Source organism: Lynx rufus, unplaced genomic scaffold (genome assembly GCF_022079265.1).
Source record: "Lynx rufus isolate CCGP_SWC_20201006 ecotype Redwood Valley unplaced genomic scaffold, mLynRuf1.p SCAF_7, whole genome shotgun sequence".
In the NCBI taxonomy this organism is placed as follows: Eukaryota; Metazoa; Chordata; class Mammalia; order Carnivora; family Felidae; genus Lynx; species Lynx rufus.
In genome coordinates, this window is record NW_025814889.1 from 5,709,129 (window position 1) to 5,726,932 (window position 17,804).

Sequence of the window (17,804 nt, forward strand, 5' to 3'; positions counted from 1 at the left end):
GAGTGGTACGAGTTCCTCGTATAGCTTGGGTATGAGCCCCTTAACCCCTTAGTGTCTGCAGCAGCAGAAGGGCTGCTGGGGTCCTTGGTGTGCAGGCTGCTGGAGTCTCCTGCTCCTCTCCTCTTCAGGGAGAAGCCATGTCAGGTGTTTCAAGAGGATCCCTTGCTGCTGAGGGCTGCCAGCGCGAGGAGGCGTGATGGGGATAAAACGCACCGGTACAGCTGACCCTCAAACAACACGGGTTTGGACTGCACAGGTCCACAGATATGCAGAGTTTTGTTTTGTTTTGTTTTGTTTTGCTTACAAATACAGTACTGTACAGGTGTTTTCTCCTCTTCATGATTTTCTGAACACTTTTTTTTCCCCCAGCGTACTTTATTGTAAGAATACAGCATACAACACGTTGGACGTACAGAATAGGTGTTAATCAACTGTTTATGTGATTGGTAAGGCTTCTGGTCAACTGTAGGCTATTCATAGGTAAGTTTTGGGGGAGTCAAAAGTTATTCATGGATTTTTGACAGCTCAGGATTTGGTGCCCCTAACTCCCCATGTTGTTGAAGGGTCAACTCCATCTTTCTATGTGGCCATTGTTGTTTTTTTGTCCTCCACTGGGTTGTTGGAGCTTCTCAGTGCACTCTGGACCTCTCCCAGAGCTACTTGCCTCCATAAGTATTTGTTCAGTCATTGTTTTTGTGGGGGTGTGAGGGCCAGGACCTCTTACTCTCCCATCTTGCTGATGTCCTCTAACTCAGATGATATGATCTGATATGTAGGAAATTCTGAGTGGGTCTTCCCTTCAGAAACTTTGCCTCCAGTTTTCCAGAGAAAACTCTTTTTTTGTTTTAATTAATTTTTTTTTCACTTATGCTTCTGGTGCTTGTGCTTTGAGAGTTTCATTGTGCTCTGTTGGCATAATTTCAGTGGCTCCACCTTGCTCATGGAAGGACATTCAAACTCTTTATCCAAATTTTTGTAGCACTGGAAATCTGGCTAGAATATACTTTTCTGTCCTTAATCTTCTGTTACTCTACGGGCTTCAGCTCATCTGTTGGTTTGCTTACTGTCCCCTCAAGCCCAAGCAGTTTTTGCAATAGTGTGGAGGTTGTCACCAGGAAAAGGCCAGCTGGTTCTGAGAACAAACAAAACCACCACCTTGACTTGAATATAGTGGAAGTTCATCTGCTTTCCTCACAACTCAGAGCAAAGGGAACTCTCTGCGAGGAAGCAGCAACACTAGCCCTGAAGACAGCTTCAGGGAATTGCTTAAGGAATAGCATCACCATTTAAGAAAAAAGCTTTTAGTCTGTGGGAGAAAGATATGCAGATAGAAAAAATCATGTCTGTGACAACTGCAGTTAGCAGATGTTGGCTAAAAAATTTTGAGGAGCACACATCTTGGATGCAATAGGGAGTAGGTAGGAGGATTCACAGAGTTCCTTGAGAGGTAGGACTCGTCTTGAAGATAAGCTGCGTACTTCTGGGTACATAGCAGGTGCACAATAAATATTTGTTGAATGATTTTCTGATTGGGAAATGAAAAAATGAGAAATAACAGACTGACTCAATGGTTTTCTAATTTCTTATTAGTGTTTTAGGGAGAAACACAAGAATGTGCCTTTAAATAGAATATTAGAATTTTCATGCCACACTATCTTTAAGGTAAATTGGAGGGAGGGTGGGAGGGAAGGAGTCACAGGCAGGGAGTCAAAAAAAAATCCTCCTTGTGTCTTCCCAAATCCCTTCCTTATATTGAACGGTAGGAGAAGCTGGTGTTGGGAAAATATAATTAAAAAAAAAAACAAAAAACAAATCATCTCTCAATCCAGAAAACCTCTCCACAAGAATGGGAGAGAAAAAAACCACAGTTTTGTTACTGAGTAGGCATTCAACCAGATTATAATGTGAATCACAGGCAATCTGCTCAGGGATTGCAAAGACAGGAGGAATCCCGCCCCCTTATACAGCGAAGCAGATACAGCCTCTCATAGATACATGTCCTCACGATAAGTAAGAGGATGCTACAGCATCTTTTGCCACATGTAGTTCATCCTAACATTTCCATGGTAACTGGGGAGACCACCTGTGCTGGTTTTATCCAGGGGAGAAATTGACTCCTCATCTATTTAGAACAGGAGGTAGTTCTGCAAATGGAAACAAGGTGCCCAGTGAAGCTAGCCTCTCATCCTCCCAAGAAAGCTCCCAATGGAGTTATCTCCCTTGATGTTTTCACTTCAAAACCATAGCCTCTCAGTCATAGAGGCCGTTTCTGTGCTACTTGGTAGAGACAATCAATAATTATTTCTCTTGTTGACAATTTGACTTATAAGACACACTGGATATATCTCAAATCTACCTAAACATCCATTTAAAGATACAGATTTGTCTGCGTGTCTATCCATCTTTAAACAGGCTTATCTCATCTTATTGTGCTTTGCCTCATTGCATATTGCAGATAATGGTTTTTTTTTGTTTTTGTTTTTTGTTTTTGTTTTTTTTTTTTTTACGGATTGAATACTTGTGGCAATCTTGCATCCAACAAGACTATCAGTGCTATTTTTTCCAGCAGGCTTTGCTCACTGTTTCCCATTTTGGTAATTCTTGCAATGTTGCAAACTCTTTCATTATCATTGTATTTGTTATGGTGATCTGTGATGTTACTATAGTAATTGTTTTGGTTGCCATGAACTGCACCCATATAAAATGGCAAATTTAATCGATAAATGTATAGGTTTTGACTGATGCATCGACGGGCCATTTCTCCATCCCCCCCCCTCTTTTAGCCTTCCTACTCCATGAGACACCATAATATTGAAATGAGGCCAGTTAATAAACCTACCATTGGTCTCTAAGTGCGCAAGTCAGATGCAGTCACATGTCTCTCACTTAAATAAAAAACTAGATATGAGAAACTTAGTGTGTAAGGCACATCAAAAGGCAAGATAGGCCAAAAACTAGCCGTCTTGTGCCAAACAGTTAGCTAAGTTGTGAATACAAAGGAGAAGTTCTTGAAGAAAATTAAAAATGCTACTCCAGTGAACACTAATGATAAGAAATCAAAGTGGCCTTACTGCTGATATGGAGAACATTTGAATGGTCTAGATAGAAGATCAAACCAGTCACATCATTCCCTTGTGAGAGAAAGGCCCAATTCTCTTCAATTCTGTGAAGCCTGAGAGAGGTGGGGGAGCTGCTGAAGTAATGTTTGAAGCTGGAAGAGGTTGGTTCATGAACTTTAAGGAAAGAAGCCATCTCCATAACATAAAAGAATAAGTTGAAGCAGCAAGTTATCCAGAAAATCTAGCTAAGATAATGAAGGTAGGTAAACTAAACAACAGATTGCCAATGTAGATGAAGCAGCCTCCTATTGGAAGGGATGCCATCTAGGACTTTCATAGTCAGAGAGGAGAAGTCAATGCCTGGCTTCAAAGCTTCAAAGGACAGGCTAATTCTCTTGTTAGGGGCTAGTGTAGCTGGTGACTTTAAGTTGAAGTCAGTGATCATTGGCCATTCCAAAATCCCTAACACCCTTGAGAATTATGTTAAATCTATTCTGCCTGTGCTTTATAAATGGAAGAATAAAGCCTGGATGACAGCACATCTGTTTACAACATGGTTTACTGAGTAGTTGGAACCCATGGTTGAGACCTACTGCTCAGGAAGATTCCTTTCAAAATATGACTGCTCATTGACAATGCACCTGGTCACCCAAGAGTTCCAATGGAAATGGATAATGAAATTAATATTGTTTTCATGCCTGCTAACACAACACCCATTCTGTAGCCCTTGGATCAAGGAGTCATTTCAACTTCCAAGTTTATTATGTAAGAAATACATTGCATAAGGCTGTCGCTGCCATAGACAGTGATTCCTCTGATGGATCTGGGCAAAGTAAATTGAAAACCTTCTGGAAAGGATTCACCATTCCAGATGCCACTAAGAACATTTATGATTCATGGGAAGGGGTCAAAATACCAACATTCACAGGATAATTGGAATTGGGAGAGGTTCATTCTAGCCCTCATGAATGACTTTGAGGGGTTCAAGACCTCAGTGTAGGGAGTCACCGCAGATGAGGTGGAAACAGAGAGAGGACCGGAATCAGAAGTGGGGCCTGAAGATGGGACTGAATTGCTACAACCTCAGATTGAACAGATAAGAAGTTGCTTCTCACGGAGGAGCAAAGAAAGTGATTTCTTGAGAAGGAATCTACTCCTGGTGAAGATGCTGTGAAGATTATTGAAATGATGACAAAGGATTTAGAATATTTAGCGGCGCCTGGGTGGTTCAGTCGGTTGAGTGGTTCCGGTCATGATCTCGCGGTTCACAAGTCTGATCCCCGCATTGGGCTCTGTGCTGACAGCTCAGAGCCTGGAGCTTGCTTCATAGTCTGTGTCTTCCTCTCTCTCTGCCCCTCCCTGCTCATGCTCTGTCTCTCTGTCTCTCTCAAAAATAAATAACCATTAAAAAAAATCAGAATATTACATAAACTTGATGAAGCAGCAGCAAAGTTTGATAGCATTGACTCCAATTTTGAAAGAAATTCTATTGTGGATACTATCAAATAGCATCACTTGCTACAGATAAATCATTTGCAAAAGGAAGAGTCAGTTGCTACAGCAAACTTCATTGTTGTCTTATTTAAGAAGTTGCCATGCCACCCTAACCTTCAGCAATCACCACCCTGATCAGTCAGCAGCCATTACCATCAAGGCAAGACCTTCCATCAGCAAAGATAATGACTCACTGAAAGCTCAAATGATGGTTAGCAATTTTTAGCAGTATTTTTACATTAAGGTATGTACCTTGATTTTTAAAGACATAATGGTATTGCACACTTAACAACTACAATATAGTGTAAAGATAACTCTTGTATACACTGGGAAACCAAAAACTTCATTTGACTGGCCTTATTGTGATACTTGCTTTATTGTGGTGGTCTGGAACTGAACCCACAATATCTCTGAGATATGCCTGTAGATATGTATCTCTATATGTAGATATCTAACTATCTCTATAGCTATTTATCTAGATAGGTAGGTAGGTAGATCTAGATAGATATCTTCTGGTAGGCTCACAATCAACTTGAAAATATCACAGTAGCTCTCATTTAGGAAATATCTGCTAAATCCCCCCCACTGTGCGAGAACATCTCTTATTGTCATAACAACCCAATATACCTTGGACAAGGGGCTCCATTTTATAGGTGAGAAAATCCCATCCAGGAAAGTCAGTGACTCCCACGATGGTGCAAAGCTTATCACTGCTAAGTTGGGGCTTGGACTGAGGTCTGTCTGGTTCACCCATCTACCATCTTTCTACAGTACCCTATGGCCTCACAGATCCAGCTCACCTCAGTGTACACATGAGATCATAGGAACTTCACTTCTTCTCAACAAGTATGATCACATCAGGGAGGACAGTAGCCTTTCAGGACTGTATAGAAGCAGCTGTTCTAGCTAAACTAATTGTAGCCCCAAAGCTGTTGCAATGCTATGACTATGATCTTTGCTATAAACCCTGACAAATAGTCTCTCCTTGACCAAACTCTGTTCAGGCTCCCTTGAATTATTTGTCAATGAGGCATGACTTTTGGGCTTCTGTGTTTGTCTCTGCATTGTTCAATTTTAACACAAGTCCTAGCAAATCAGTTTAAGCAGAACCCTGCCCACCCTCCCCCCCCCCCCCCCCCCCCGCCCTGGCTGCCACCATTCTGGATATCTGATTGAGTTCTTGGTTCTCTAGCATCTCTCAGGTGATGTCTGATCACCTGGGTGCCTTCAGCAAGAATCCTGGGGTTTGGGCAGAATCCCCCTTATTCCTGATGTTTCCTCTTAGTAACTCCCTCTTTGCCATGATGTATTTGGAGTTGAATCCAATCTCTCTCACCCCCTGCAAGACCCCATTGCAGGGGTCCCTATACCTATTGTGATGCCCCCTTCATCTTACTAAGGGAGGCAGGAGAGGGCAAAAGCAGGCAAGAGAAATGAGATAATAGAAAAATGCAAGGAAGAGTGAGAGCAACAGTGGGGAATTCCTACGGACAGAAAGTTGAGTGATATGGGAAGTTACATCATAGGAGAAGTGGTGTGAGGGTCCGGCAGGAACTAGAAGTCCCTGTTTGCATGTGTGGTGGCCAGGGTGGGCAGGGATGCACAGAGATCCTTGTAACCTCCTAGTGCACTTCTGGGTTTCATTTAACAGTGTGTATTAATTTCCTGTGGTTGCTAGAATAAATGACCACAAACTGGATGACCTAAAAACAACAGAAATCTATTCTCTCATGATTTTAGAGGCCAAGAGTTCAAACTCAAGTGTTGGTGGGGCCACTCTCCCTCTGAAGGCTCTGTGGGACAGTCATTCCTTGCCTCTTCCAGCTTCTGGTGGCTCCCAGTGTTCCTTGGCTTGCAGCCATACTACTCCAATCACTGTCTGCCTCTTCACATGTCCTGCTCTTCTCTGCATGTCCCTCCTAAGGACACTTGACACTGGATTTAGTGCCCATCCATACAATCCAGGATTCCAGGTGGACATCTGTTTTGAGGGGTCACCATTCAAATGCTCCTCATTGGTCCAGTGACTCTTTTGGAGCTCTAATACACCACTGACCCCTAAACAATACAGGTTTGAACTGTATGGTACAATTGAACATCCACTTATACATGGATTTTTACAGTATGGTACTATAAATGTATTTTCTCTTCCTTATAATTTTTTTAATAACATACTCTGTACTCTAGCGTACTTGATTGTAAGAGTACAACGTATGATACATACAACATACAATACGTGTTAATTGACTGCTTACATTATGGGTAAGGCTTCTGGCCAACAGTAGGCTATTAGTAGTTAAGTTTTGAGGGAGTCAGAAGTTACATGTGGATTTTTGACTGTCTGAGGGGTTGATGTCCCTAACCCTGTGTTGTTCCAGGGCCAACTGTACAAAAAAACTGTAAGAAGTATAAAGACAAATTGGACTGAGATCCTGTCCTTGGGGGCGTACAGCCTACAAAGGGAGGCAAAACACACACTTCCATAACTTGATAGGTGCCATGAGAGAAGGACAGAGAAACACAATCCGACGGGAGCTCAGAGAGGCGGGAGCTACACCAGCTTCGTGGATACACCCGGACGGGGATAGTTCTTGGCAGATGCATCAACTGAACTGGATCTTGAGAGACAGGAAGACATTGAATGTGTGGGAATGGGGCATTCTAGGCAGGCATACTAGTATCAGGAGTCACAGAGGCAGGAAGTAATGGGAGTTTATGGGCAGTATTAAGAAATGTAGATTGACCAGAGCACAGGTGAGTGAAAGGTGGAAATGGAGTCAGGTAGAGAGGTTGGGGACAGGTTGGTGGCCCTGCATGGGTTTTCGCCAGTGAAGATGACACAGAGTTTTGAACATGAGTATGATGGGATAACAACTTTGATTTGTGGGGATGATAGTTTTATATTTCATAAATAATAAGGATTATTTTAAGCTAAAGACACTTGGGATTCAACAGATGCGGAAAGAGGCTTTCTGGAAACTTTCCTTATCTGACCCAGAGCAGAAATTTCAGAAAAATGAGGACAGCCATAAATCCTTCAGGGTGGGTCTGTTCATAGGAGCGAGACCAAGAGTAAACATACTTAACCATAAATCCTCTCTCTGTGGAAATTTTATGGCCCTGACCACTCATAGCTGTGTAGACATTCTTATCTCCTATGTATTTTCCGGAAAACCCATTTACATTTCCTAAAGAAGCATATTTGTCCTTCCTATAGGAGCCTTTCCCCCCACCCCCACTTCCCTTTCTCCTGCCAAGCTAGGTGTTTAAGCCCCAAATTCTAACTACTCCTTTCAATTGCTAATCACTCCTGCATATATGTGTGTAGCATGTGTAAGTAAAAGCCTGCTTCTCTTGCTAATGTCATTTGTCAGTTTAATCAGCAGGCCCCAGGTTCTTAACATAAGAGGGCAGAGGAAAAGTTATTCCTACTCTGTAGTTTATAATGTCTGTTATATATATGAATTAAAATGAGGAGAGAGACTTAAGGTGGGGAGACTGATCCAGACATGAGTAGCAGAAAGAAAGTAGAGATGTGTATGTCTTTTGGAGAGACTACAGAGGAAGAATCACAAGGATTTAGTTAAAAAAATAGGGAAAGGGGACAGTCAACAATGACTCTGAGGTCCTGAGCCTGGATGACTCAGGCTCCTGGCACCTGGATGGTGCCGTTAGTGGAAGTAGGAAATACAAGAGAGGTAGAGATTGTAAGAAAATAGAGCTAGTCAGTGGAGACTGTTTAAAGCCTAGAAACCAGGTAGTATTCCATTGTATATATAAACCACGTCTTCTTTATCCATTTGCCAGTTAACGGACATTTAGGCTCTTTGCATGATGTGACCATTTGCAGCAACGTGGATGGACCTGGAGGGTATTATGCTAAGTGAAGTAAGTCAGGCAGAGAAAGATACCATGTGTTTTCACTCATATGTGGATCTTGAGAAACTTAACAGAAGACCATGGGAGAGGGGAAGGGGAAAAAAATTACCGAGAGGGAGGGAGGGAGGGAGGCAAACCATAAGAGACTCTCGGATACTGAGAACAAACTGAGGGTGGATGGGGGCCGGGGAGAGGGGCAGGGAGGAGGGCACTTGTTGGGATGAGCACTGGGTGTTGTATGGAAATCAATTTGACAATAAATTATATTTAAAAAAAGTCAAGCAAGCAAGCCTAGAAGGCACAAGGTGGTGGGAAAGAACCAAGAGAAAAGTGGAAACAAGATGGGCAGAGAGGCCTTGGAAGTGACGGCGGGGGGGGGGGGGGGTTAGGAGGAAAGGGGCTCGTCAAGGGAGCAGTCGCAGGTGGAGGGGGCGAAAGGGGAAAGTGCTGTGTTGCAGTGATGATGGGCTCAAGATCAAAGGAGGGTCTTTCCTTGTATAAAAAAACTGCAGAAAGGTAGATGAGGACCTAGTGCATTGCACAAGGGCCGGCAGGAAGGTAGTTCTGAGAGGAAGCAGTGCCTGGGGACAGATAGGAGGGCAGAGCTGGATCTGGGTGTTGGAGGAGTAGACGCAACATGTGTAGACCTGTAGCAACATGTGTGGGTCACTCCCAAGAGATCTCGTGGTGAAGGGAAAGAGGAACATAGTAACAGTAACTTAAAAGTTATGAGTCTCTCACTCTTTTGGGGACCTTTAGTGATTCCCCAAATTTCCAACATCAACTCAACGCGAGCGACACTTTGATGCCAGCCATGACAAAACCAAGTTCTTGCGGGGACAAGTAGGGAATTAAACTATTAAGAGGCATCTTTCTTTCTTTCTTTTATTCCATTTTTACATATCCACCTCTGTCATTAAGTCACAATATTTTATCAAAATATACAAACAACACAGATCCTTAAAAATAGCTAGAATTCTCATCAAAGAAGATCGACTGCTACAAGTAGCATGCATGGGTCTTTTATTTTGACTAATGCCTAAAGGGAGACTTATGAGTCATGAACTCACCATCAAGGGTGTGATAAGAGATTGGTTTTCTTTTCTCTTGGAAGCACTATGCCCTTCTTGTTACAGCGTGAAAAGGATTGTAGTGAGTGGCTTCCACGATATTGAAATCAGCTGAGAGTGGGTGGATGGGGTGGTTCCACTGGCAGGAGTAAATGAGTCTATCTTTGTTGGACTCTAAGTGTAATATCTATGTTGATAAGATAGCCAGAGTAGGTGTTTTATTAAACCCTCCACCTCAGCGACATGATCTCTTTTCACTTTCCATTTTCCTCTTTCCCAAGAATGCCATGGCTAATCAGAATGAATGGATTTGTAAACCTCAAGTCACAAGCGATGTTTATTGTGAAGAATTCCCATAAAAACCTACCCAGGGCTTCCCCCATCACCATTTACACTTCCCCAGACGTGAACAGAATAAAACAGGTCACTGGCTACTTGTCTGTGGCTGAATGAAACCCGCTTTCCCACCAGGCGACGCGCTGTTTCGGTCTCCAGAAGCCCGTGCTCACTGTGCCCCCTTCCGTCATCAAGTATTTCACCGATCAGCCGTTGGTGCCCACGTGAAGAGCCACAGTTTAGGGCAGTGTTAAGTTTTCAGATCTTTCACAGTGTGGAGGAGAACCCTCGTTCCAGTAAATAACTATGGTTAGTGATGACCTAACATCAGGGGTGGCCGCAGGAGAGGACAGGAGAGACACCGAAGGGCGTTGTAATGAGTGGAGCTGGGTTCTGCTGCAGATACAGAGTCAGTGGGGAGCTCGAAGGTCTTAGCCGGTGTTATTGAGTGTTTCTTTTCTTTTCCAAGGTGAAAAGGAATCCAAGGAGTGTCACTTGAACCAGTTCGCAGAGAAAAGGCAAAGTCCCTCGTGTGTCAGGGGAAGTGGTTCAGGATATCAACCTCTCCATCCCTGGGTTGATGAAGGAAAAGTTTCTGAACATATTCTGGTCCATACTGTTGATGAGGGTTCTGTCAGCAAATGATAGCCGGGGCTTCTCATTTAAGAACTCTTTGTCGAAATTGCTGCAGTCATACGGTGATTTCTTGATCAGAGTTCGAGGGAGGGAGGAACAAAAGGAAGAAAATCAGCCACTGCATTAATTATCTTTCTTTTTGTTACCTAGGCTGTCATGTGTACATGACACTGCATGCTATCCGCATTGCAGATGAACTGAAGTAACACTCATAGATGGTCATAGGTGGATTCATGGAACATTCCTAAGATCCCGAGGCATTAGCTTGTCAACAGTACACTTAGATTCATGTAAAGGAATTTCATTACATACATCCAAGTAGGGTCTAATGATTCTGGTTAATAGTTTACCTGAAACAGGATTGGCCACTTCTGAAAAAGAGGCGGGGCCAGATGTGACCTGTATCCTTTTAGTTTTTAGGGGGTAACTGAGGGGGAAGAGGGGAGGGCTGGAGGATGGGAGTGGAGGCAAGGACTTTTACAGATTATATATTCCTGTTCTTACATCAATATCCTTCACTACTGCTGGCTTCTCCACCCATGTTCATTTTATCATTAACCATCTTGGACCGTCTTCCATAGATGGATGGGGACAAACTCCCCTTGAGCCACCTAGCTCACTGGTGCCCATGAGACAAAAAAAAAAAAAAATGTAAAAACAAACACCTATTTATAAACACTGCTTAGTATGGTGTATAGTTCAGTTTTTTTTTTAAGATGATCAAAAGTCACCCTTATATATATGAGCATAACTAAAAGTCAGAGACTCTCCCTCCCCTCAAGGGGGCCCCTGGGCTGGTGAAGCCAATGGCCTGTGGCCTCTGCCTACAAATAGCTGCTTGGACAACAGGTCAGGGAAATTCCTTCCTACTGGCAGAACTGGGAATTGTCCTGTAGGGAAAGTGTAGATCAAAAGTCTGATTTTTAGATGGACACTATCAAGTCAATTGTAACGTACTGTGAAAGTTGAGGCATGAGTTACATTGTTCTGATGAGCGAAACTAGGTAAAAAAAAAAATCATTTTATCACAAATTATTAACCCACGTATTAGGGATGGTGCTGGTCCAAATAGTAAGTGCTAGAGACCAGCCTGTGGAACCCTTAGCGCGTCCCCAGAGCTTGGGACAGTGTTGTGTCCTAGGAACACACTCACTTCGTCCTCCCCCCTCCTGAGGAACAGCAGTGGCCGTTTTCTAGAGCGAGGCACTCTGCTTCGGGACCCACGAGCCTGTGCCATTTCCATGCAGGAGATGGTAGAGATGGTTTATATCCATACTGACCAGGGACGGGTAAAGCTGGCATTTATCTACCATTTGCCTTACCCTTTAAAACAACTATTTTTTGGGGCGCCTGGGTGGCACAGTCGGTTAAGCGTCCGACTTCAGCCAGGTCACGATCTCGCGGTCCGGGAGTTCGAGCCCCGCGTCAGGCTCTGGGCTGACGGCTCGGAGCCTGGAGCCTGTTTCCGATTCTGTGTCTCCCTCTCTCTCTGCCCCTCCCCCGTTCATGCTCTGTCTCTCTCTGTCCCCAAAATAAATAAACGTTGAAAAAAAAATTAAAACAACTATTTTTTGAGGGGCGCCTGGGTGGCTGAGGTGGTCACACATCCCACTTTGTCTCAGGTCATGATCTCACGGTTCGTGGGTGCGAGCCCCGCGTCGGAATCTGTGCTACAGCTCGGAGCCTGGAGCCTGCTTCGGATTCTGGTTCTCCCTCTCTCTGTCCCTCCCCCACTTCCTCTCACAAGCAAATAAAAACATTTAAAAATTAAAACAAAACAAAACACTCATATCTTGGCAAAATGTCACCACTGGTAAAAGCCAGGCAAAGTGCTGGGGCGCCTGAGTGGCTCAGTCGATTGAGATCCAACTTCGGCTCAGGTCACGATCTCGTGGTTCGTGGGTTCGAGCCCCGCATCGGGCTCTGTGCTGACACCTCAGAGCCTGGAGCCTGCTTTGGATTCTGTGTCTCCCTCCCTGTCTGCCCCTCCCCTGCTCACTCTCTCTCTCTCTCTCTCTCAAAAACAAACATTAAAAAAATTAAAAAAAACCCAAAAACTATTTATTGTAAAAACTGTAGTAAAATATACCTAACCTAAAAGTGACCATCTGAACGATTTTTAGGAGTATGGTTCAGTGGCTGTGTGCAGTCACGCTTACCAACATCCGTCTGCCGAGCTTTTTCATTTTAACTGCACTTTACTTTTTTGTAAGTTTATTTACTTATTTTTAGAGCGTGTGCGTGCATGTGAGTGGGGGAGGGGCAGAGAGGGAGAGAGAGGATCCCAAGCAGGGTCCGAGCTGTCAGTGCAGAGCCTGACCTGGGGCTTCACACAGGGCTCGATCTCATGAACCGTGAAATCATGACCTGAGCCGTAATCGAGAGACGCTTAACCCACTGAGCCCCCTGGGGCGTCCCTTCTTTACTCTGTCTTCGCTTTATGGTGGTTCTGCACATGGACAGGTCATTGTGCCTTTTCTCATGGACGTTAGTGACTTTCACTAGTGAGCATACACCTGGGAATTTAGAGACTTGTCTCTTCCTCAGCCCCAGTGTAATTTTTCCTTAAACCGAGTAACACTGAACGATTGCCATTAGGGAATATAGTTAACGTGAACCACTTGCAAACGTCAGGCCAACTTTAATAAATAGCCATGGAAAAGAGGGTTGCAAGATCCCCCGCATACACGTTTGGGTCACAGAATCTGTGACTGTGGGGCACGGATGCATCCTGTGCAAAAGCGCCGTATCTCATCAGAGAGCCACCTGGCACATGCAGGTTACGTCTGAGGCATGCGCCCAGCAATTCATTTTTCATGCAGGTACATTTTCATCGCACAGGTTAGATATTGCAAAACAAGAGTAACATCCCCCCTGCACCCCACCCCCCCCCACTCCCAGCCAGGTAACCTGAATTATGGTTAAGGAAGCACTTTCCTCCAAGAACTGCACCCCGGAGGGAAGGTAGGGGCTCAAGCAGGGGTGAGGGGCAGGCAGGCAGCCCGGGAGCCAAGCTGGAACCAAATGGTCCTGGGAGGATCCTTACCACTTTAGGCCGGAACGGTGGGTCAATCTCCTTCCTTTCAAGCTCTTCCCAGTTGATCTCCCGGAACAAAGGATGCTGGCGGATGTCTCCCCTCACTCCTAGTCTCTTTTCAGGTTCCCTCACGAAGAGCTGAGAAGCGGCAGAAAGAAAACAGTTACTTCCCAGGGGACCAGCCAGTTAGCCTCAGACGAGGCTGCATTTCATAGTGTGTGAGGCGCAAGTCACGAGGTAAAGACTGCTTTTTGAGGCTTTTCTAACCCGATTTTTCCACTCTCGAGTATCAACTGTTGTCTCCAAACTGGTGACAGCACTCTCCCTCAAATGAGCCGTCTGAATATTCCAGGGTCTGGGTTTTCGCTGCCTTGCTCCTGGCCCTAGAAATGCAGTCTCTTGAGTGATATAGACCGGTTTTGAAATCAGCTTTGCCTTGTATTATTTACGGGACCTCTGGCAAGTTGCAGGAGTCTGAGTCTGTGTCGTCCCCTGTAAAGTGAATGAACTATCCTTCCCGCAGGGCAGTTCTGTGCGTGAGAGGAAATCACACACACACACACACACACACACACACACGCACGCACACGCACACACATGTGCACACGCACGTATGCAGTGATTCGTGGTCTGTAAAACCCAACAACAGAGAATAAGTGATCAATTTATTTGTTGCTGAGTTGACCGCCCATTAATTGACTTTGATTTCCTACAAAGCTGCCTTCAAAGGATAACAGTGTTGCTTTGATGATATCCTATAAGCTAGTCCCTGACGGTCAGCTTTGGATAAGGCGTCTGAGTAGTGAGAATCATTTCTGCTTCCTGCAAACCCGCTGGTAAAGTAATACTTAATTCAAATCCTCTTTAATGACCTCTGGTCTGTTACAGATATATTTTCTTCTTTGCACTGTTCCTTCTCCTGTTACTATGAGGTCACGCTGAACCTTGGCCAGGACAGGAAAGGAGCTTGGAAACTCTTCAAACTCCAGCACAACGGGTCAAGGGCAGTACGGAATAGGAGAGTCCGAACACGAGACCTGGGGAGTCACGGGTCCCAAGTGCCTGAAATAGTTACCCCTTTTTATCCCGCAGCTCGATGTTTGTTTATAGAGTAACTTCTAGCTGCAGGGTGTTCATAAGGACACCGTGGGGTCTCTGAAACAGGGATATTCCACGAGGCTCTGGCAGGACCGGACCTCCGGTAACAACTAAATTACAGAGAGCTCTTGCTTTTATCTCTTGTAAGAATAGCCAGTCTATGTGTTTCCAAACACTGCCTTACTTATGTTACCTTCCTACTTGAAAATCTTCAAAGGCTCTACCGAAAGGCCCCCAAAAAACCCAAAACCAAAAGAAGAAAAAAAACACAACGTGCGGTAGCAAAGTGGAGATTTTTTTCTTCCTTTTAAAAATCAGGATGATCTTTTTAAAAGTCTAGGTGGCATCCCCACGTAACCAGCTAGTGCAGCCACACGGTCAGCTGTCCCTCTTTACCATACGGTGGCGGCTGAGGTCTCTCGATGGAAACTTGATGTGCCAAAGCTCCGTTAGAAAACCACTAACATGAGGCTGTCACCCAAGAGACTTCCTACCCACGTGGCCTCGTGCAAGTTTTCCGAGTCTCCATTTCCTCCCCTGGAGAATGCAGGGTGAGGCAAGGTCATCTCTATGCCCTGGTGAGTCCTAACATCCTCCGAGCCTGGCTGGTCATCCCAGGCTCTCTGTGGCCTCTGCAGACACACATCCTTCTGTCCCCACTGTAACCCTCTCTTCTGTCCAGACGTGTCTACTCACTGAATACGCCACCTGCCTTTCCCACCTCTGTCCTTCGCTATGGACATCTCCATCTCGTGAGGAGATACGTCTCCCCACATTTTGCCATTTCCTTCACCTCAGCTTTCAATCCCAGCCCATCACTCAGGGTTCAGCTTATGCTCCTTCTTCTTTGTGAAGCTTTCTTTGACTCCCTCAACTCCTGGTGAGCCCTCCCTGCCCTTCAACTCATACTCGTTGTCATATGGTTGGTTCCGTGACTGATTCCAACCAGCGTTGAGAGTCAGGAGTAGTGCCAGATGCCTCCGCCGTATCGGCCTGACTTTGAAGACAGATTCTAAAAGCAGAGATCACTGTCCCGATCATCAGTTAAGGACACGGGGGCTCAGAGTAGCTAAATAACTTGCTCAAGATCACAGGTCTAGCCAGGGGTAGAGCCCAAATTATAAACAGCCTCTCTAGTCTCTCCTCTGGGCTCCATAGGACATCTGAATATCTTCCCTCCATTAAAGAAGGTATCTGTCTATCATTTTTAATAGTATTTTGTTAACGTTTTTATTTTTGAGAGAGAGAGAGACAGAGAGAGAGCGAGAGAGAGAGAGAGGCAGAGAGAGGGAGACACAGAATCCAAAGCAGGTTCCAGGCTCTGAGCTGTCAGCACAGAGCCCAACGTGGGGCTCGAACTCAGGAACGAATGAGATCATGACCTGAGCCAAAGTCGGATGCTCAACCGACTGAGCCACCTGGTTGCCCCAAGAGTATTTTTAAGAGTATTTTTTTTTTAGTAGAGTGTAAGCTATGGAGGGCAAACACCACTTATGTTTCTCTTTCTTACAGAACCTAGCACAGTGCTGTGCACAAAGTAGATGCACGATAAATGTTTGTTAAATAAGTGAGCAAGTTGTCTTTCTACTTTATTACATGCAGACCATAGATCTTCAGGCCTCACCTTCTGCCAGAATCTTGTCTTCAGCATATATAACGGCACATAGAAAAGGCACCAAATTCACAGTAAAATTTTTCTTCTGTAGACTCGAACACCAATGTAGGCCAACAGATGGAAAAGCAGACTGATTCTTTAGAAGCAGAGGGAATAAGTGACTTGCCTAGAAACGATCATCACACCTTACTGGCCCCTACTTTTTAAGGACGTTTTCATGAAACAAGATGAGAGAGAAGGCGGGAGTGTCTCTAGCTCACGTAGTTATAATGAAAGGCTTTACTGAATACAGGGAGAAGTAATTGCCCTATGCCAAGTGCGGACCATGCTGTTTCCTGTTGGATTTTTCCAGGACCATGTGTCGTTTGTATCTAGAGCATCCTGACAGAGCCTTCTGAGACTGACCCATGTACCTGTGAAATTTAAAAAAATATACTTTCAAAGATAAAATATGTAATGAGAATATAACATGACCTCATGTTCGAGACTCAGATTTCTTTCCCGTCCTGCACAAGAGTGAGTTACTGTCTTCTGTCCCCTGCATCAAAGCACGCCCCCCCCCCCCCCCACTTCCAGGTCTGGTGACCTTGCGGGAGGCCATCGGCTCTGTGCTGGAGAAGCTGCACCAAGGGACTCCGTGTTCATGAAGAAAGACTTGCTTTTGTTCACAGAAGCTGTCAGAGGGCGGTTTACATTAACAGGAAACAGCACACCTCGTACACGAATGGCCAGGATGTAGCTGTCGTTTGTTTGAATTTACTCGACTGTCTGGGCTGGGGAGCCGTGCTGGGCGGCTGAGGAGGGCCACCAGCGCTTAGCCCCTGTCCCTGGAGAGGGGTCTTCTCCCCTCTTCATTCCCTGCGCAGATATATCCTTCTACAGAAGGGAGAGGTGCTTCTGTTCGGGATCTTTCGTTTTCCGCCCGTTTCCAAACAAATGGACGGGACATCCTGGATGAATACATGAGGGAGAAAGGGGTGTTTCTTTTCAAGACTCAACTGAACAGCGGTGTCCCAGTTGCAATTCATGATGCAGCACAGCCTCTTCTGCACAGTTGTTCAGTACACTACCTGCATCTATGTGCTGTGAGGACTAAAGGGAACAGAGAGTGATATTGATGCAGCTGCTGTAACAGATTCCTTTTTTTTTTTTTTTAGGGGACTCATTACTTCTGGGTTTTACATTATAATTCTCTACAGGAAGTTTCTCAGAAATGATGCTACCTTTGATTTTTGCAGAAAATGGAACTCAAGGATGAGGGGGGCAGTGGGACCTAAGTTATAGAGCAAACCAGGAGGAGAGATGAAACTAGAAGCCATGTTCTTGTCAGCAAATTGCATGAGGAAACTAATTTTTATCAGCCTTACTTCTAGAACATGGCAGAGGACTACCTTCCTTGGGGCAAGGATATGGAATTTTTACCAACACCTACGGGAAAGGATAAGCCCGGTCTCCTCCACGTGGATTTAAGACCTCTTTCGCCGACGAGTCCCACTCTCTCCCACTCTTTATTCTTACTTGTCTTGGTTTCTGATCTGTTCAGCCAGATTTATTTACTATTCTTCTAGCAAATCTTTTTC

General features: G+C 44.8%; 1 protein-coding gene across 3 annotated transcripts in view; it reads right to left on the reverse strand.

Annotated features, from left to right (window-relative positions):
• Nucleotides 1–9,299: 9,299 nt before the first annotated feature.
• The window catches only part of PRKCQ (protein kinase C theta), a 187,617-nt gene continuing 179,112 nt past the window's right edge, over nucleotides 9,300–17,804 (reverse strand). For all 3 annotated transcript variants that reach the window (XM_047064849.1, XM_047064850.1, XM_047064851.1), the window contains 2 exons: nucleotides 13,521–13,649; nucleotides 9,300–10,543 (listed from right to left, as the gene is read on the reverse strand). In XM_047064849.1, coding sequence (XP_046920805.1) covers nucleotides 10,388–10,543; nucleotides 13,521–13,649 — 285 coding nt within the window. In that variant the 3' untranslated portion in view covers nucleotides 9,300–10,387. The remainder of the gene's footprint in view (nucleotides 10,544–13,520; nucleotides 13,650–17,804) is intronic.